This window comes from Bufo gargarizans, chromosome 2, assembly GCF_014858855.1.
Source record: "Bufo gargarizans isolate SCDJY-AF-19 chromosome 2, ASM1485885v1, whole genome shotgun sequence".
Classification (NCBI taxonomy): domain Eukaryota; kingdom Metazoa; phylum Chordata; class Amphibia; order Anura; family Bufonidae; genus Bufo; species Bufo gargarizans.
The window spans coordinates 458,236,850-458,258,835 of record NC_058081.1 but is presented as its reverse complement, the minus strand read 5'-3'; the positions used below and the strand labels follow the sequence as shown (position 1 = coordinate 458,258,835).

At 41.6% G+C, this 21,986-nt stretch overlaps 1 protein-coding gene across 1 annotated transcript in view; it reads left to right on the top strand.

Moving 5' to 3' along the window:
• Positions 1 to 21,625, top strand: part of LOC122926042 (protocadherin-10-like) — a 126,370-nt gene extending 104,745 nt beyond the window's left edge. The window contains exon 4 of the mRNA XM_044277430.1: positions 21,369 to 21,625. Within this exon, the coding sequence (XP_044133365.1) occupies positions 21,369 to 21,625 (257 nt within the window). The remainder of the gene's footprint in view (positions 1 to 21,368) is intronic.
• Positions 21,626 to 21,986: the final 361 nt, after the last annotated feature.

Sequence of the window (21,986 nt, the reverse complement as noted above, 5' to 3'; positions counted from 1 at the left end):
TGGGATTCCATGCCCCACAGAAATCCAGCTAGCCCCACTGACCCCTGATGATGATGGAATTGTGTAGGCCCACTTTACAGTCTGTTGCTTTAGTGGGGCAGAAGTATTGGGCTAATATATGTCATGGAGGATCCTTAATAGACTAGCTCTTTTCTACTACACCCGGGTATTTAGGGAGGGGGATAGAGGGTTCCCCAATGCTGTTAGTGTCATTCAAAGACTAGTTAACAGATACAGGCGTTTGATTTGGCTACAGAAGGGTCACTGTATCTTGTCACCCCAGTATCTCTGATATCGGGGGTACAGGGTTCCTATATCAATAGACTGGATGTCTAGCAACTGGTCGCACATAAAAAGACAGTACAGTGATTGCTCTGATAGTAATACCCTTTTACAATAACTCAGGCACAGGGTGATAGTGTTACTTACGACCATTTGTTAGTAACTGTAATAGCTTAACCCTTGAAAGGGTGGCCATATTTTTTGCTCTGATCAACTTTATAATGCATATCAATAATGTTTGGCTAATTTTTATTTTTCTAAACTCATTGTCATTCCAGGGAGTAAGTAATCTTCCAAAGTGTGCAGACCCGCTTTGAGTGAAGTTATTCGCTCGTATAATACAGTTAACACATTTTAAATGCACTGCAGGAATGCTTTTTACATCCCACTCAAAAAACTATTAAAAACTATTCAATAAATGATATCTACCCCAAATGGTTTTATTAGCCTGTTACTGATGTACACTGTTCATGTACCATAGATGTGAGTAAGTAACATGGTATAGGGTCCGGACTTGAATCTGCAGCCGCATTATATACCTGACAACAATCTCCAGCAGCCAGGGTCAGAGATTCCTATGATCCTGGCCATTTAACCCCTCAGATGCCCTGGTCAGTGTTGTCTTAGTGTTTAGATAAAGGAAGGGGCCTCCATCTTCTCCCAATCTCACCGGCCCTAACACTATTGTATGGTGCTGAGCAGTTTTCATGATGGTAAAAGAATAATACACTGCATTTAGAGCTGCACGATGAATCAAATTAATTTGGTTAAATTGCTTTTTTTCAGCCTGACAATTCTGATTTTGTTAAATATTGTGACATAATTTTTTTTTTCTCCTGGAGTGCTAAATTAGCGCATCACTTGTGGGTCTTAAATCCCTACCATCCCTGCACATGATATGCTGATACAGCGTTCCAGATGACAGCAGTAGCACTGACTGTAGCCAGAATCTCATTGTGACAGGGCCGGTGCAAGCTGTAAGAGGACCTAGGCAGCCCCCTAGGGTGCAATTTAGCAGGGGGCACCGGCCCCATGCGGTTTAAAAAAAATAAGTGTTGGCGCAAGTTTTTTATTTAAAGTACGGCGGGCGGCGGCGGGCCCTCCCCCGCACCAGGCGGCTGCCGCACTGCCCAGAGAGAGGGACTTACAGGAGGGAAGCGCCTCTAATGTCGCGTAGCCGAGCTCTGTTCGGTCCGCGGTACAGGAGCTTTTGTTTTCTGTACCCGGCCGGACTGACAGGAAGTGCTCACTTAGTGGGCACTTCTTTTCAGTCCGGCCGAGTACAGGAAACAAATGCTCCTGTACCGAGGACCGAACAGAGCTCGGCCATGCTACACTAGAGGTGTGTGTGTGTGGGGGGGGGGGGATGGAATGAGAGTGACAAGGGAGTGGGGGGGAAATGAGAGTGACAAGGGGAGGGGGAATGATGAGAGTGACAAGGGAGTGGGGGCGGGGTGGGAGGAAATGATGAGAGTGACAAGGGAGTGGGGGGGAATGAAAGTGACAAGGGAGTGGGGGGGGGTGGGAGGAAATGATGAGAGTGACAAAGGAGTGGGGGGGTGAGAGTGACAAGGGGGGAGGAAATGATGAGAGTGACAAGGGAGTGGGGGGAATGAGAGTGACAAGGGAGTGGGGGGAATGAGAGTGACAAGGGAGGGGGGGAATGAGAGTGACAAGGGAGGGGGGGAATGAGAGTGACAAGGGAGGGGGGGGAATGAGAGTGACAAGGGAGGGGGGGGAATGAGAGTGACAAGGGAGGGGGGGGAATGAGAGTGACAAAGGAGTGGGGGGGGTGAGAGTGACAAGGGGGGAGGAAATGTTGAGAGTGACAAGGGAGTGGGGGGAATGAGAGTGACAAGGGAGGGGGGAGGAAATGATGAGAGTGACAAGGAAGTGGGGAGGGGGGAATGAGAGTGACAAGGGAGTGGGTGGGTGGGAGGAAATGATGAGAGTGACAAGGGAGTGGGGGGGAATGAGAGTGACAAGGGAGGGGGGGGAATGAGAGTGACAAGGGAGGGGGGGGAATGAGAGTGACAAGGGAGGGGGGGGGGGAATGATGAGAGTGACAAGGGAGTGGGGGAAAGAATGAGAGTGACAAGGGAGTGGGGGGGGAATGAGAGTGACAAAGGAGGGGGGGAGGAAATGATGAGAGTGACAAGGGAGTGGGGGGGAATGAGAGTGACAAGGGAGGGGGGGAATGAGAGTGACAAGGGAGGGGGGGAATGATGAGAGTGACAAGGGAGTGGGGGAAGAATGAGAGTGACAAGGGAAGGGGGTAAATGAGAGTGACAAGTGAGGGGGAGTAAATGAGTGTGACAAGGGAGTCCCCAGAGCCAGACTGCAGCCAGAGACCAGATCATCTTATTGTCCTGGTGGACAATGCAATATGTTTATTATTTAATTGTTTAGCTATTAATACTACATTGGAAACAAATTTACCTCACATTAAGGCTCCATTCACACGTCCGCAACGTGTTTTGCGGATACACGGAGCCGCAAAACATGGAAAGCGGCAATGTGCGTTCTGCATTTTGCGGACCGCACATTGCCGGCACTAATAGAATATGCATTTGCGGACAAGAATAGGACATGTCCTATTTTTTGGGCGGAACAGAAGTGCGGACCCAGAAGTGCGGATCCGCAATTCCGTGTCCGGGCAGCACATCATGCTGCCCCTCAAGAATGAATGGGTCCGCAATTCCGTTCCGCAAAATGCAGAACGAAATTGCGGACATGTGAATGGAGCCTAAAAGGACACTATAGTCCCAGAACCAGTACAGTTTAATGTAGTGGTACTGGTGTCTATAGCCTGTTCCTGCAGAGAAAAGACACTGTGCAGTACTGGTGTTAAAGGAGCACTATAGTGCCAGGAAAAGTAACTCATTTTCCTGGCACTATATAGTTGTTAGGAGTGGGGCACCCTCGTGTCCCCCTCCCACTGGGCTGAAAGGGTTAAAACCCCTTCAGCCACTTTGCTTTCTCCAGCGCTGGCACTGGGAACTCTTCTCCCCGATCCTCCTCTTTCGCTTGATTAACCCTAAGGGAAACATAGCAGTTCTTTTAATTTAAGTGCTGAGAAAGGGGTGGAACATGATATGGGCAGATCATCTGATAAGGGGGGGGGGGGCAATTTTTATCTTGCTTAGGGCGGCAAAAATCCTTGCACCGGCCCTGGGTTGGGGGGGTAGAGAGAACGCACTGAAGGGTATATAATGTATATAGAGGGAGGACTGCAGAACAATATATAATATATATAGAGTGAGGACTGGAGGAGGATATATAATGTATATAGAGGGAGGACTGGAGAAGGGTATATAATGTATATAGAGGGAGGACTGGAGAACAATATATAATGTATATAGAGGGAGGACTGGAGGAGGGAATATAATGCATATAGAGGGAGGACTGGAGGAGGGAATATAATGTATATAGAGGGTGGACTGAAGGAGGATATACATATCATGTAGATAGAGGAAGGACTGGAGGAGAGTATATAATGTATATAGAGGGAGGACTGGAGAACAATATATATTGTATATAGAGGGAGGACTGGAGGAGGGAATATAATGTATATAGATAGAGGACTGGTGGAGGGTATATAGTGTATATACAGGGAGGACTGGAGGAGGGAATATAATGTATATAGAGGGAGGACTGGTGGAGGGTGTATAATGTATATAGAGGGAGGACTGGTGGAGGGTATATAATGTATATAGAGGGAGGACTGGTGGAGGGTATATAGTGTATATACAGTGAGGACTGTTGAAGGGTATATAGAGGGAGGACTGGAGGAGAGTATAATGTAAATAAAGGGAGGACTGGAGGAGGGTATATAGTGTATATAGAGGGAGGACTGGAGGAGGGTATATAGTGTATATAGAGGGAGGACTGGAGGAGGGAATATAATGTATATAGAGGGAGGACTGGTGGAGGGTATATAGTGTATATACAGGGAGGACTGGTGAAGGGTATATAGAGGGAGGACTGGAGGAGAGTATAATGTATATAGAGGGAGGACTGGAGGAGGGAATATAATGTATATAGAGGGAGGACTGGTGGAGGGTATATAGTGTATATACAGGGAGGACTGGAGGAGGGAATATAATGTATATAGAGGGAGGACTGGTGGAGGGTATATAATGTATATAGAGGGAGGACTGGTGGAGGGTATATAGTGTATATACAGTGAGGAATGGTGAAGGGTATATAGAGGGAGGACTGGAGGAGAGTATAATGTATATAGAGGGAGGACTGGAGGAGGGAATATAATGTATAGAGAGGGAGGACTGGTGGAGGGTTTATAGTTTATATAGAGGGAGGACTGGAGGAGGGCATATAATGTATATAGAGGGTGAACTGGTGAAGGGTATATAGTGTATATACAGGGAGGACTGGTGGAGGGTATATAGTATATACAGAGGGAGAACTGGAGCAGAGTATATAATGTATAAATCCTCCATCTATATACATTACATACCCTCCTCCAGTCCTCCCTGTATATACATTATATGCCCTCCTCCAGTCCTCCCTCTATATAAATTATATACCCTCCTCCAGTCCTCCCTTTATATACACTATATAATCTCCTCCAGTCCTCCCTTTATATACACTATATATATTCAAACCAGCACTTGGATCTGAATACTTTTGTAATTGTATATAATTAAAAATGTAGCCACTGCGTTATTAAATAAAATGTATCTGTATGGCGCCACCTGCTGTTTGTTCTTTTTCTTCTTTCTTTGTCCTGCTCACTGAGAAGGCCGCACATGCTCGGTTTCATCCTTCAGTTGCCTCCTGAGTTGTGATAGGGAGAGCTGAGACACGCCCCCATAGATGCAGCAGCAAAGAGACTCCCTTTGCGCTGTCAGCTTGATTTTTATCTAGCAAAGCAATGAATGGAGAGATCTCTGGATCCATGTGAGGTACAGGGCTGGTTCTAGCTTTGTCTGTTTTAGAAAAAGATTGTCATGTACTAGATTATGTATGATTTTTTTTTTTTTACATTAGTCATGAGATAACCCCTTTAAGGAACATGTAGCTACACATATATTATATGTGCGTGGCTGCATGTTAAACATTTAGCCACCAATTTTGCCAGTCAAAAGATGAGACTGCTCTTTTATATAGAAAATATATTTACCAATTTCCTATATTTTGAAACATAGTAATGTGACTTTGAATGATCTCTTCGTTGCTGGGAGGGATATGATTCACACTTCATTTGGCTGCTCTTGTTGCTTAGCCTCATCATTGTAGCACAAAGACAAAGTGCTGTGGGTCTTCTGTCAGTCTAGGGTTAAGGCTGCCATTTTAGAATGTTGTCTGATCAGTAACTTTCAAAAATGCCAAATACAGCAAAATTAATAAAAGTCAACCAATCATATCCACCTATAAAGCTGTCTGATTATGGTTCTCCACTAGTGTCTTGTGGTGCCTAAAAAAGGCCATGGTTAATTTTTGAACAATATTTCAACTAAATATTTATTTTTACAGAAAATCGCTTTGTCTAATCATAGGGGACAAATAGGAAAACTAAAGTACTGATGTGAAGCAGAATTTTTTAATTAAAAGAGGAAACAGAAAGGATTCAAGTAACAAGTTTACCAAATATGAGTCCGGTGTCTTCTCTCATCAATGCGTTCTCAATTTACACATTAGTACTTCCTCAGTAATAGCATATTCCGAAATACCTTTTTAATAGTTATAATGGCTTATTTTGTCTGGGGAGCAATCATCAGAGGAAACAAAATGGCTGCTGTCCCATTAGTTCACACAAATCCTGTCCTACTCACCCAGCAGGACAAGTTACTTCACAGCACTGAGCTAAAGAGCTGCCGCATCCTCCTCTCTGCTCTACTGGTCAGGGATTATAATCCTGAATATAGATGATAAAATCTTCATCTGAATCTCTGTGGTAATTGTGTTCATGAGGTGACATCAAGTACAGAGAGGATAGAGAGGACAGACTGTGCTAATGTGGGGCTGTAGCAATGGAGACTGAATACAAGTGCTGCTGCTCATTAGCCAGCCCCCCACCCTCCTCTGTGTCTCCTCATAAAATCCATTCCTACAGTCCTGCTGTATGATTAGGACAGGTTTTCGGTGTACTAATAGGATGGCGACCATTTTATTTCTCCTAATGATTGCTTCCCAGATAAAATGAGCCATTATAACTAATGAAAGGTATTTGTGAATATATTTATTATAAAGTAATTTTTAATCATTTTAATTTTCTTAATTCCCAGAGAACCACTTTCAGAAGTCAGGATCAGGATTTAGGTGTGTATTCCGTGCTGAATTTGTAGACATTTCACATCCAATCCAAAGAATTCCACTCAGAAAAGCCACTGATCAGCCACACTGAAAGATAATGGGAATACTTCTTGCATTGGTCTGTTGCAGAATTCCTATGGTGTAACCTGGCATTTCTATGGTGGATTTTTAAAAAAATACATGACGGATTTGTCATAGGCAAATCCAACATGTGTGAGCTTACCATACCCATGTCTCCATTCACTCACATATACATTTTTTGACAATGGTGAGTAGTAATTGACAAAGATAGTAGAAAATTGTAAGTTATTTGATTTGTTATTATACAAAGACCAAAGTTTATTTACATAACACTGTTGACAACCTAATTTAATATGTTCTAACGAGACATGTGGGAAGTTGTCAGTGATATACTTTAGCTTGCAAGTATAGTTTCTTTTTATGGCTGACTAATACATATCCGGTAAACCTAAAATAAACATTTTAATGTAGTTTTATTAACTTTTGGCTTATTCTAATGTTCCCTGTAGAGTCTTCTCCTGCTCAGAACTGAAATAAAAAATAATCAAATGATTTCTGCACAGCAGTCTGCCTGTCTATTTGTGAATTTTAGATTATATTAGTACCCTCTGAGCTAGACTACATGGGGAAGCTTACAGATACATTTATTTTCTCATTTAAAATTGATTTAAATTACCTTTAAATAATAAAATTAAGAAAATAATAATTAAAATTACCAAAAAGCCTTGAAAAGGTATAGAAAATTGTATCAAAGTATAAATTCAGCAATTCTGATCTCAATAATCAAGGAAGGTCAAATAATTGTAAGCAGGTATGTGTAACTAATGCCCATGTTACCAGCCTCAGAAGGATTTTCTGATGTTTGGCTTAAAGGCCTAGACACAGTTATCTTTGAGTAGTACTATTAAAGGGATTCTGTGATGAGATTTTAGCCGTATAACCTAAACATATGCCCATGTCCGTATTAATAAGGGCGGGCGGCGATTAAGACTGGGAAGGCGGCGCTGGGCACCAGACGGAAATGGGTGCGGCCGGGCACCCTGTATTAACGAACGTCCCCTTGGGCACCTTAGGTAGGTAAATGACAGGTTATAAAAACCAGTTTTTTGGGCTAATAGAGCCACAGGCAGGTTTAATAAGGCCAGCTTAGGATTCATGTTATTAGTACGGACATGGGCATATGTTTAGGTTATAGGGCTAAAATCTCATCACAGAATCCCTTTAAGCAGTGTATGGCAGTATTATGCCAGCTCATCTGTGATATGTCGCTGTGGTGCATGAGACCTGTTCTAGTTAGTTTTACTAGAGTATATTATAAAGCATACAGTGCCTGTTTCAATTTAAAAAAAATTAAAAACAGTATAGACAGTGTCTTTAATTAAAGTCCTTTTCCATGTCAGTGTTACCCAGTGTTTTACCATTTAGTATGTTCTGGTGACTTGCATTACAGTATTCCTTCCTATGTGCATAACCTTACATTTGTCAGTGTTAAACCTCATCTGCCACTTATCTGCCCAAGCCTCCAATCTATCCAGATCCCTCTGTAGTAGTATACCGTCCTCTTCCGTGTAAATTACTTTATACAGTTTAGTGTCATCTGCAAAAATTTATATTTTACTGTGCAAGCCTTCTACAAGATCACTAATAAATATATTGAAGGGAATAGGGTCCAATACTGACTGCTGTGGTACTCCACTAGGGACAGTGACCCAATCTGAGTGTGTGCTGTTAATAACCACCCTCTGTTTTCTATCACTGAACCAGTTACTTACCCACATACAGAAATTTTCCCCCAGTCCAGGCATTCTCATTTTATATACTAATCTTTTATGTGGAACAGTATCAAATGCTTTGGAGAAGTCAAGATATATGACACCTAATGAGTTACTCTGGTCTAGTTTAGAACTTACCTCCTTATAGAAACTAAATAAAATAGTTTGACTTGACCTATCCTACATGAAGCCAAGCTGATACAGCGTTATTCGCTTATTTTTGTTGAAGTACTCAAAGATAGCATCTCTTGCCATCTGGTCCCAGCAATTTGTCTATTTTAATATTTTTAAGACGCTGCTGCACTTCTTCCTGGGTCAGACAGGCCACTTTTAATGGGGAATTTACTTTTGTATTCTGTATTTCATTTGACGGTTTATTTTACTCAGTAAATACAGTGGAGAACAAATGTTTAATAGCTTTGCTTTCTCCTTATCGCTGTCTGTAACTCCCCCCTCATTCTTCTGTAAAGGGCTGACGCCTTCAGATTTATAATTTTTACCATTTATATAATTGAAGAATATTTTAGGGTTAGTTTTACTTTCTTTGGCAATGAATCTCTCAGTCTCTAGTTTGGCTGATTTTATATGTCTTTTACATATTCTATTTTTTCCTTATAGTTTTCAATGCTTCCTTGCTACCATCCTATTTTAGTGATTTAAATGCTTTCTTTTTGTTATTTATTGCTTCCTTTACAATTCTATTTATCCACATATTTTTTTTTCTTGTTCCTCACCCTTTTATTCCCATAAGATATGTACCTCTCACAATTAGAGTTTAGGATGCTTTTAAAAATATCCCATTTTGTGGCTGCATTTTTATTTTTGAGTACAGTCTCCCAGTTAGTTAGGCCATCTTCATAGAGTTTGTATGTTCACCCTGTGTTTGCATGTATTTCCTTAATTAAAGAAGGGCGTGATCTAAGGTGTTCTGATTTGGTAATGTATAAAGCTTGGAGAAAAAATTTAGAAGAACCCTACTTACTTTGTTCAGCACAGTGGCTCAGTGGTTAGCACTTGCAGCTCTGCGGTCGTAGGTTCAAATCTAACTAAGGATAACATCTGCTTGGAGTTCGTGTGGGTTTCCTCTGGATACTCTAGTTCCCTCCCATTCCAAAGACATACTGATAGGGAATCTAGATTGTTGGCTCCACTGGGGACAGCAAGTAATGATAAGGTCTGTAAAGTGCTGCGGAATATGCCAGCGCTATATAAGTGAGTATAATAAATAAATCGTCCCATGTGCCGCTATAAAGATTGATTAGCATGTAGAGAACACATTAAAACACCAGTTGGCAAACTTTGTAATTGTATTCACATTGAGATGTATTTATTATATCTCCAGATAAACCCTTTAAGTAAAGTATTGTTTTTAATTATTTCTTTGATAAATGTTGAATTACCTTTTCGATGCTGCATATTTTCTCTACCACCGTTCCACTTGCCTGCATCTTCTTTTGCACCGAGCTGTATAATTGTACCTTTTAAAAAATAGATGATTATATCAGCTGAACTTGCGATCGCTGCATATACAAAAAGTACATTTCACAGATGACTGCTTCTTCTGTGCACAGAACCACTCATTTTGCAGTGGCTTAAATGTTCTTTGTTTAATCCCAAGAACTGACCCTCACATATGCAATATTATTGGTCATGTTCTAGTGAAAGTCCATTAGATTAGTCCTGCATGCACTGTATTCGCAATTAGTAATTATATCCCCTCCCTGGTCCCTATCCTAATGTAAACTGTTTTCATTTGGATAGCCTTTCTTAATTTAGATCGACTTCCTTTAGAAAATTAAATCAGTCTAAGAGTAAACATGTTACCTATTACATTCCTGCGGATAATTAATGATTGTATTATCACTGGGCTTTCTGTTTTTCTAATCATATCTTGTAATAATTGCCTCATAATTGCTTAACTAACACATGCAAATTTCCAATTCCCTTTCTGTGACTTACAAACAACCTTTCAGCTAGAAATAGTAAGTAGCCTGCTTTAGAGAATATCTACTTACACTTAAAATAAAATTAAGATTAGCATGTTAATTTCAGCAATACACAGAGTATATATATATATATATATATATATATATATATATATATATTATAGATAGATATAGAATCCTATACAAGGACTTTGCACCTGGCATCTCAAAGTGCTGCTAACTCCATATACAGCATATATATATATATATATATATATATATATATATATAAGCAATGCAAATTTATTTTATGATATTTCATTCTGATCATGTCTCTTTATTTGGCTTGCAATTTATTAAAGGAGACAATCAAGAATAAATTAAGAAAGGTCCTTTGGTGTTTATTAAAAATTAAAAACGTGTGACTGTGTGTACCGCGGAAGAAGACTATGTGGCTCCTAAGGAGCCCTGGTGATTCTCTTGGGAGTATCCCTACTTTTAGACACCATCCATTGGTCGACTGGTGATAATAAGTTTTTATCCAGTTTCCGTGGAGGGGAGCACAGCACATAAAGAAATTGGCCATTATCTGCTGGAATATTCCAGTAGATAGCAGCCTATATACTTACTTACTCCTAGTTCCTGGGTTTCCTAAACCTGCTTGCAATGGTGGAGATAGGTTGTGATTAGAGATGAGCGAATCGAAGCTAACGAAGTGGAACTCCATTTAGAATTTCAGTAAAAATTTAATTTGCAACGAATGCGAATTTCTTCGTGCTTCATGGTAACGAATCGCAGTTTTCCTAAAATGGCGGCTACACGTATGAGGACTGAGGAAATGGGGCAAGGAACTCTGGGAAGGCGGGATCACCCAGTATGACATGCCTGCATTCAGCCAGCCAGCCCTGTGATGTCACAGCCCTTTAAATACAGCAGCCATTTTACATTTTGACATTTTACAGCATTCAGAGTGCAGGGACAAAAAAAAAATGAAAAAAGGATTTATAAGTGCAGGGAAAGGATAGTGAGGAAACATTTCACAGCATCTTAGTGCAGGGAAAGACATCAGAAGGCGCTAGGAACATTGATAGGAAAGTGATTTACAAGTGCAGGGAAAGATTATTTGGGGATCCAAATAGTCATTAGACAGCTCTGTCATTCCAGCTTTTTTTTATTGGGCTGCAAGTGTTACGTTGAAAAGCCTTTAGTGGCTTATATCTTAGTATCTTATGCAGTATGACAAGAAAAATATATGCGCATTTCACGTCTGCAGTTATTTCTGTTAAAAGCGTATAGGGGCGTACTTCATAATTTTTTTTTTTTAAATATATACGCACTGCACTGTTGCAGTTATTTCTGGTGAAAGCGTATAGGGGCGTATTTCAGAACTACAAGAAAAATATATACACACTACACTCTTTGATTGTTTTCTAGTCAAAGCATATAGTGGCCTACCACAGCAGACTCCCTTCTACACCACTATAAAGGCTCTCAGCAGCCAGGAAATAGCAATGTTATTATGAGATTTGCCGCTAATAAATTCAGATAGAAGCGAATTGTTCCGAAAAATTTGGCAAACCAGCCAAATTGAATTTTTAAAAAATTCACTCTTCTCTAGTTGTGATGTTGTGGAATCTGTGTGCATACTACTATAGGGATGGGTGGCAGCCATGAGTGTCATACTGGGTACAAGAACTGAATTGCACTGGTGAATGTTTCACCACATGGAACTAGGGTCGCAGGAGCTTGTCTCTGTCTGTAGTAGCTGGCACTGGTTTTTTAGCTTTCATATTGCAAGTTTTATACATAAAACACTTTGCATTCCTAAAATGATCTTTTTTCTTATGTGTTTTTTTTTTATTGAAATAGCAATCCAGACATTAATCATGCAGGTTTCTGGTCAATTTTGACTTTCAGCAGATAATATTATTGGCTTGTCACAAGGGAAACATGCAGCGCTCTATGAAAATATAGAAAAATGTCCCCTTATAATGTGCGCCAGTACATAAAAATGCCCTGTTGTGTGGCAGTATAAAAAATACCTCCTCTTAGTGCCCCCTGTAGAGCCAAGGTCTCCATAGTGCCCTCATAATGTGTGCCAATGCCTCCTACTGTGTGCCCAAAAAACCCTCTTAGTGCCCCCAGTTGAGCCAAGGTCCCCATAGTGCCCTATAATTTGTGCCAGTATAAAATACTCCTATATCATGCCCCAATAGTATGCCTCCCCTTGTCCCCATGGTGCTTGACAATGTGCAAGTATAAAATGACCCCATAATGTGTGCCAGTATAATTACCCTATATAATTACCCCAATAGTGCTCCTATTCCCCCATTCTCCATAGTGGCCCCCATGTGTGCCAGTATATAAGATAGAGTCCCTAGTAGATGCCCCCATAGTGCTCCCTCCTTCTTTATAGTGCCCCCCATGTGTGCTAGTATATAAGATAGGGCCCCCAATGTTTGCCAGTATATAAGATGGGGCCCCAGAAGATGCCCCCATAGTGCTCCTCTCCTCCCTTCTCCATAGTGCCCCCCATGTGTGCCAGTATATAAGATAGAGCCCCCATAGTGACCCCCCCTCCATAGTGCCCCCCCCCTCCATAGTGCCCCCCCCATGTGTGCTAGTATTTAAAATAGGGCCCCCATAGTGCTCCTCCTCCTAAGGACAGCGATAAAGATGAATATAGAGAGATGAGCGCTTCCACAATGGAAATGCTCATATCCCCCTGCCGCCGGTAGGAAGGGGCCCCCCTCCCACACTGGGCCCCTGTGCAGCCGAACAAGCTGCACAGGCGGTTACGTCCGCCCCTGATTCCAGCCCTGCTTCATGGTAGCGGGAGGCTCTCTGAAAGGTGAGACAGAGGATTGGGAACTGGGAGGACTCTATCTCTGTCTGCAATCCTGCCCATTTTGCCTTTGTTTTAACGCTGCTGGAAAGCTGTGGCTAATTTAGGTAGTAGTAATATATGCAGACTACTATTACCTAGTTACAGTTTGCTAGCAGCTATTAAACACACATATGTTGGCAAATATTGCTGTATATATTGAATATTGACCTGTACACACATTAAAGCTGTATACTGATCCGCCTCTGGATCTTCCATAAATGTTTCATCATTTGAATACTCATTTGAAGATGTTTTCCAGCTACACTAAAGATATTTATGGCAGATCAAAATAATTTGTTATTACCTCATGGTAAAATGGAGGTCCTATGTTACCATGTGTGCATTAGAAAGTGACTTTCTAATACACACCTCAGCTACTGCAGAATCTCCTAATACACACCTCACCTGCTGCAGAATCTCCTAATACACACCTCAGCTGCTGGAGAATTTTTCCGCCTCCCAGGCTCCATGATGGAAATCTGTCAGATCTCGTCATAGTCAGGGGGATCTATATGGTGTTGTCGTCCAAGATGTGCCAGATCTGGTACTACTGTGATGTTAGTAGTTGTGCTCCTATGACAGAGCGGAACAGCAAAAGTTACTAGCGCACATGCAAATAAAGCCTAATACACACCTGAGATACAGAGCATCATAACAGTGAAAAGAGAACTACAATTCTCATTATGACTGGGTTGGAAATGAGAGGGCTATACATGGAGGGGTAAAAGAGGAGGGAACTACATCTTTCAACATGTCCAAGCTGTTATTATTGGACACAATTGGACATTACAGGGAAAGAGTATAAAAGAAGGGAACTACAGCTTCCAGGATGTCCAGATTGTTATTATAGGGCATCAGATGACATTACTGGGTGAGGGTTTTAAGTGGAGAGAGCTCCAACCCCCAGCATGTCCAGACTGTAATCTTTGGACATCAATATACATTACAGAGAGAGGGGTATAAGAGGAGAGAACTACAAGTCCCAGCATGTCCAAATTGTTATTAGAAGCCTCAGTAGAAATTATAGAGAGAGGGGTATAAGAGCAGAGACTACAACTCCCAGCATTACCAGAATGTTGTTGTAGCATCCACCACCCACTCTCCTTGCCCTGGCCAGATGATGTGGGTTTCAGAGTCTCCTAGTAACACCACTGGCGTTTAATATTTATACAAGTAGGGTATATACTGCACACTTCTTAGGAAAAAATGGATCCCTTGATGACTGCTCAATGTTCCCATTTAAAAAGAACCTGTCACTGAAATGCAATAATCTATGAGCAGCAGGAGAAGCTGAGCCGATGAATATATACACTGAACAAAATATAAACACAACACTTTCAGTTTTTCTCCCATTTTGCCTGAGTTGAACTCAAAGATCTGAAATATTTTCTACATACACAAAAGACCCATTACTCTCAAATATTGTTCACAAATCTGTCTCAATCTGTGTTAGTGAGCACTTCTCCTTTGCCGAGATAATCCATCCCACCTCATAGGTGTGGCATATCAAGGCGCTGATTAGACAGCATGAATATTGCACAGGTGTGCCTTAGACTGCCCACAATAAAAGGCAACTCTGAAATGTGCAGTTTGATCACACAGAACAATGCCACGGATGTCGCAACGTTTGAGGGAGCATGCAATTGGCATGCTGACTGCAGGAATGTCTACCAGAGCTGTTGCCCATGCAATGAATGCTCATTTTTCTACCATAAGCCGTCTCTGAAGTCGTTTCAGAGAATTTGGCAGTACATCCCACCGGCCTCACAACCGCAGACCACATGTAACCACACCAGCCCAGGACCTCCACATCCAGCATGTTCACCTCCATGATCGTCTGAGACCAGCCGCAACAGCAATCAATCAAAGAATTTCTGCACAAACTATCAGAGACCGTCTCAGGGAAGCTCATCTGCATGTCATCTCATCGTCCTCATCGGGGTCTGGACCTGACTGCAGTTCGTCGTTGTAACCGACTTGAGTGGGAAAATGCTCACATTCGATGGCATGTGGCACGTTGGAGAGGCGTTCTGTTCATGGATGAGTCCCGGTTTTCACTGTTCAGGGCAGATGGCAGACCGTGTCTGTGGCGTCGTGTGGGTGAGCGGTTTGCTGACATCAACGTTGTGGATTGAGTGGCCCATGGTGGGGTTATGGTATGGGCAATCGTATGTTATGGACAACAAACACAGGTGTATTTTATTGATGGCATTTTGAATGCACAGAGATAGCGTGATGAGATCCTGAGGCCCATTGTTGTGCCATTCATCCACAACCATCACCTCATGTTGCAGCATGATAATGCACGGCCTCATAGAAACATAGAAACATAGTGTGGCGAAACCAACCTCGCCACGGTATTTTGGAGGGGGCTGTTTGCTAGCCTCCTGCCCTGGGATTATGGTCCCTTAAGTTATTGGGTCTTAAAGCACTTGGGACTGAGCCCTCTGTCCCTGGATTGCATCATTTGCCTTACTTGCTTGGATGGAGCACATGGTGAGAACAATAGATAGCGGCCATTTTAACTCACAGACACTGTTCTGACTTTTCAACACGGTGCTATCTTGCCTGTATTTGGTGCACAGAGACATCCTTCAGTAGTTTTAAACTACCAAACAGGGGATACATTTATTAGTGACTATTTTCTGTATAACTTGTATATTTTCAGTGTAACTGGCATAAAACTGTATCTTCCAAACTACTGAACGGATGTGGGTGAATTTTGGATATGTGGTTCACCCAGATCCCCCGGTTCCGAGAATATATTGGTTATGGGGTTATTGCATGTTTTGGGGTTCCTGTGATATGTTTTATAAAACTGTATTTCTCTGCCTTTGATAATTATATTCGTCATTGTGTTCAATGGTCATCATCGGCAGAGGGGAGGATTTTGTGTGGGTGTGTTTCTATTGTCCCATTGTGTGTTTAAATGGTGATGTCTGTCCTGTTGTCTCCACATGTGTATTGGCGATCTCCCCTTTGTCCTGAGAGATAATTGGATTGGCTTCGGTTGTCTCCCAGGCAGAGAGGAGGAAACCATGATGCATTGTGGGGATATGTTGTATCTGTCCTGTGTCGCAGTCTCCTTTCTGGTCCTCTAGGGGGCGGGAACGATTGGTTGCTGTACTTGCATTGTGTGTGTTATAAGGTATTGATTGGTTGGATTTCAAAACCCTGTGGGCAGTACTATGTTTGTTCTTTATGAATAAAAGAGTCTGTACCTGAAGTACAGTCAGACCACTGCTGACCCTCAAGACGGAGCCTTGTCTCGTTATTGGGGGGAATCCCTGTATGCTGTTGGAGACTGATTGCCAGGAGTGTAAGCTGATTGGACGCTTTTCCTGTTCGTCTGCTGACAGCTATTTGCGAGGTTCCAGTTTGGAGTGCTATTTTGTATCCAGTTTGGGAGGTTGGTGTTCAGCAGTAGCTGTGCCTGTCTCTCAGAAAGGGGCATATCGCCTAAACGGATTTTAACCCCTTGTCTGCGGAAACGGTCCGTTACACATAGAATGTGTCGACAGATAAGAACCATTTGGCCCATCTAGTCTGCCCAATATATCTGAATCCTATGAATAGTCCCTGGCCCTATCTTATATGAAGGATAGCCTTCTGCCTATCCCATGCATGCTTAAACTCCTTCGCTGTATTTGCAGCTACCACTTCTGCAGGAAGGCTATTCCATGCATCCACTACTCTCTCAGTAAAGTAATACTTCCTTATATTACTTTTAAACCTTTGCCCCTATAATTTAAAACTGTGTCCTCTTGTGGTAGTTTTTCTTCTTTTAAATATGCTCTCCTTCTTTACCGAGAATTGCAAGGATCTGTACACAGTTCCCGAAAGCTGAAAATATCCCAGTTCTTGCATGGCCAGCATACTCACCGGACATCACCCATTGAGCATGTTTGGGATGCTCTGGATCGGAGTATGCGACAGCGTGTTCCAGTTCCTGCCAATATTCTGCAACTTCGCACAGCTATTGAAGAGGAGTGGACCAACATTCTACAGGCCACAATCAACAACCTGATCAACTCTATGCAACGGAGATATGTGTTGCACTGCGTGTGGCCACCAGATACTGACTGGATTTCTGATTCCCCAACCCCCCCCCCCCCCCGTGAGGCAAAACTGTGCACATTTCAGAGTGGTCTTTCATTGTGGGCAGTCTAAGGCACACCTGTGCAATATTTATGCTGTCTAATCAACACCTTGATATGCCACACCTGTGAGGTGGGATGGATTATCTCGGCAAAGGAGAAGTGCTCACTAACACAGATTTAGACAGATTTGTGAACAATATTTGAGAGTAATGGGTCTTTTCTGTATGTAGAAAATATTTCAGATCTTTCAGTTCAGCTCATGCAAAATGGAAGCAAAACCGAAAGTGTTGCGTTTATATTTTGTTTCAGTGTAGTTTTGTGTTGTCATTTATAGATTTAAGTCTCTGCTTTTTCTGGGTTCAGTTGTACACGGGGCAGTCTTATCAATGATTACCAGCTATCTCTGTACACACTTACACAGGGAATGCTATCAATCACTGAAAAAAGCCTAATGGGACATCTTGAGCTCAGAAAGAGCAGAAATTCAAATTGTTTAAGATAACATGTTTTAGTAAATCTTTTCTCATAAAACTATATATCAATCTGCTCAGCTCCTCCTGGTCTATAACATGCTGCCTGCAGACTGCATTTCACAGCTTCTCTTTTACTAAAAATAAGTGAAGTGGTCATGCATACACGTGGCTCTCCTCCTATGCACTGCAGTAGAGAGGGCCACACACATTATAGGCCACCTTCTTTTTGTGACTCTTATTGGGGATCATGTGGGGTTTCAATTCCCCACTAGCTCTAATTTCTAAGCCTTGCCTGACCCCAAGGCTAGAATCAGATACATTAGTTTGCATGCTCAGCTAATGTAAAAGAAAGCAATCTGCACTGAACTATCTGCAACCTGCATAGATGTGTATTCAATCAGAGATTGAAACATTTTCAGTATTCAAAATATCATAGTAGCCAATTTATAAACTGCTCTCAGGCTTTGCTCCCGTCAGTTCCAGGGTTTCTGTCAACTGATGCAATTATCGACTGATCAAACTGTGTACCCTGTTCTGCAGCCTTGTGACTGTAAATTGCTGGTTGCTCATTTATAGCTATTTGTGGAATCCAGAATTACATAGAGAAAATCAGAATGCCCCCAGTGCTTTACAAAGAAAATATAGAGAACCCTCTAAGGTGCTAATCCCATAGCTCTCGCCTTAGGGAACATGATCGCTGTAACTGCGGTTTTCCATTTACGGATTATCTAATACTGTAGAGATGGGGCTCTGCACTAAATTGTACATTATGGATATCTTATTCTTTACATGCATATTAATAAAATACTTGTATAAAATATATGATGTTAACACTTTATTATAGTTAGGTGTTTATATTGAAGAGTAGAGATTATACAGGAAGAGATTTTAATGGAAGACAATAATAATGCTGAGAGTTTGGGACAAAATGGAAACCTGTAAATCTCAAAATTAATCCCAACAATGCAAATTTACCCCAAAGAAATAACAATTATAATAATAGCAATATAATATATTATTGCTTCATTTAGCATTCTGTAGATTAAATGGATTGTCTGCTTTAGTGGGTCATCTCCAGGCAGCATCTCCCTTTAATTACATCTCCTAATCTACTCTGGGATTTGGAAATCAGACATATTTACTGACAACAATAAAGGTTTATTAATTTAATGGCCATTCTAATTTAAAATGCTCATTTAGTCCATGAATGCCCAGCAAAATAGTATCTAGTAGTGACGGCTCACAGCTCCCCTTGTGATCAACTTGGCTGGGAGTTGCACAGTATGAGAGGTAACTGGCTGGCCCATTTGAAAAAAAATCAAGGGGGATATTTATCAAACCGAAAAATGCCTAAATTAGGTCCTTTGCGCTGCAATCTGCGATTTGTCCCCGCTCACGCCAGGTCTAAAAAAGGGGATGTGGCAGGAAAGGATTGGGCCAGCATAAAATGGTCTAAATGTAAAACAGCTTTAGAAGTGGCGGCGGATCCGCCAAAGTTATGTACAGACTAGCGCCAGCAGTTATAGGGGTTATTAAGACCGGCGTCTAAAATGCCGGTCTTAATAAATGTGCCCCTAAGTGTATATATTAGATTATTTAATATCCAATATTACTTTACATTATTTTATTGATATTTCAATCTCATATAGTGATATATTACTAGGATTTGACATCGTGTTACAGATGGGGGTTCCGACTGTAAGAATGTAGGGGCTCCTGTGATGCTTCCGAGCTTCGGCTCCTTAATAGTCTTTCCCTGTGCAGCAGTCATCCACTGTGCAGGGAACTGCAGATGGACCAATTTACTTGAATAGAGCTGTTCGGTGGGTGATGGGGTGATATTGTGCAGGAAAAATTACCAGGGAAATAATCAGAGGGAATGGGAATTAAATAGAAAAAGAACTTTGTCTTAAGAGAGGCTTAAAAATCCAAAAAGGTGCAAAATTGGGTCACTGGCTCTTATCGCTTCAAATCTTCCTCTGTCTATGGGTATGTTCATATGATGCATTTTGAAAATCCATGTTCCATGTGGAACAACAAAGCAAGTGCTGCTTTCCACTAAAATGAATGGGAGGCCATTTGAGGAACTCTTGGAGGGGATTTTGAGGCTGAAATGTGGCAAAATCAGTACCAAAAACACAATGTGACTTGACCCCTTTTCTCTCAAAGCATTGCTCACTTATATTAAAATGGTTTTGTTTCATTTAAGGGGTATTCCAGTATCAGCAAATAAAGCTTACTGATTGTATAATGAAACATTTTGAGTCTATCAGTTCCTTGTATTTTTTAAAGATCTCTGAGGAATTTCATTGAATGAAACCCACTGCAAGAGCATGGCAATCTGTGCAGGTGTGTGGCTCGTCACAAGAGGCAGCTCTGATAACTGCACTGTGAAGACCTAGTCAATGACTGGAGGTAGAGATCTTCAAAATCAATAGGGAATTGATGAGCAGAGACTATTGTACAATTGTGGAAGTTTTCATTATAAATCACAGACCAATCAATGACTTAGGCCTCTTTCACACGAGCGTTTCCGGATAAGGTCCGGATGCGTCCCGGTGCATTGCGGCAAATCCGCTCGAGTAGGTACGCAATTGCAGTCAGTTTTGACAGCGATTGCATTCCGATGTTCAGTTTTTATCGCGCGGGTGCAATGTGTTTTGCACGCGCATGATAAAAAAAATGACTGTGGTACCCAGACCCGAACTTCTTCACAGAAGTTCAGGTTTGGGTTAGTTGTAGTGTAGATTGTATTATTTCCCATTATAACATGGTTACAAGGGAAAATAATAGCATTCTGAATACAGAATGCATAGTACAATAGGGCTGGAGGGGTAAAAAAAAAATTGAAAATAATTTAACTCACCTTAATCCACTTGTTCACGCAGCCGGCATCTCTTCTGTCTTCATCTATGAGGAATAGGACCTTTGATGACGTCACTACGTTCATCACATGGTCTGTCACATGATCCATCACCATGGTGACGTAGTGACGTCATCAAAGGTCCTATTCCTCATAGAAGAAGACAGAAGAGAAGCCGGGCTGCGTGAACAAGTGGATTATGGTGAGTTAAATTATTATTATTAACCCCTCCAGCCAATGCTATTGTTTTCCCTTATAACCATGTTATAAGGGAAAATAATACAATCTACACAACCTTGAACCCAAACCTGAACTTCTGTGAAGAAGTTTGGGTCTGGGTACCACATTCAGTTTTTTATCACGCGCATGCAAGACGCATTGCACCCGCGCGCTAAAAACTGAACAGCGGAACGCAATCGCAGTCAAAACTGACTGCAATTGCGTACCTACCCGCAACGGGTTTGCCGCAATGCACCGGGACGCATCCGGACCTAATCCGGACACGCTCGTGTGAAAAACGCCTTAATGTAGTAAAATTACCAAAAGTGCCCTCTAAAATGCAAGTTCAGGGCGGTCAGAAATGAAGGGGAGGAAATAACTAGACACTGATCTTTTCCTACTCTAGTAATGCCCTGCCTAGAATGGAATGGCTGCCCCAAAGTTTTAATTATGCAGTGAATAAGATTTATTTTATTTGTATTTATCCCATACAGTGCTATAATCAATTTGTGTGGCCACTAACCTGAATTTTTTTATTTTTTTTCTAAAGATATAAAGAAGACACCTCCATCATCAAATGGTGTATGGAGCCCCAAGTATGGTGTACCGTTTCAGCAACACGTGCCAGCGTTGGACTATCAACATAATGTTTATATTCCGGGGACACCCACATTACTGGCCAACAAGCATGGACACTATATAGAGCACGAGGAGAAAAACAGTTTTTCCACTTTTGGAAAGAAGAGGAAAATGACATCTTGTTGCGATGTACATGATGATATGATCATTAACAATGACCTAAAATGAAGGAGTGTGCAGACACAGGACCAAAGCCACGATCTGAGCAGTCTGGAACCTCAGCAGTTAACAAACTGTGTCATTACTATGTAAAGAACACTGTCTCAACTCACCTACCTGACGTCTGTTTGTGTGTGATAATTCTGGAAACACAATTTGTGACAGGTCCCGATCAATAAAGTGCAACGGGACAAGGAGATCTAAAATTAATCTGTGACACTTGAAATGAAAGTGCATTCGGAGAGGTAATGAAGGCGCAAAATATACGTACACAAAGACAATGAAAATAAATGACAGTGAAGCTGTGTTGAGTAAATGGACAGGATGCAATTTCATTTGGTAAAACAGATTCAATGTGGGTGAGAATGAA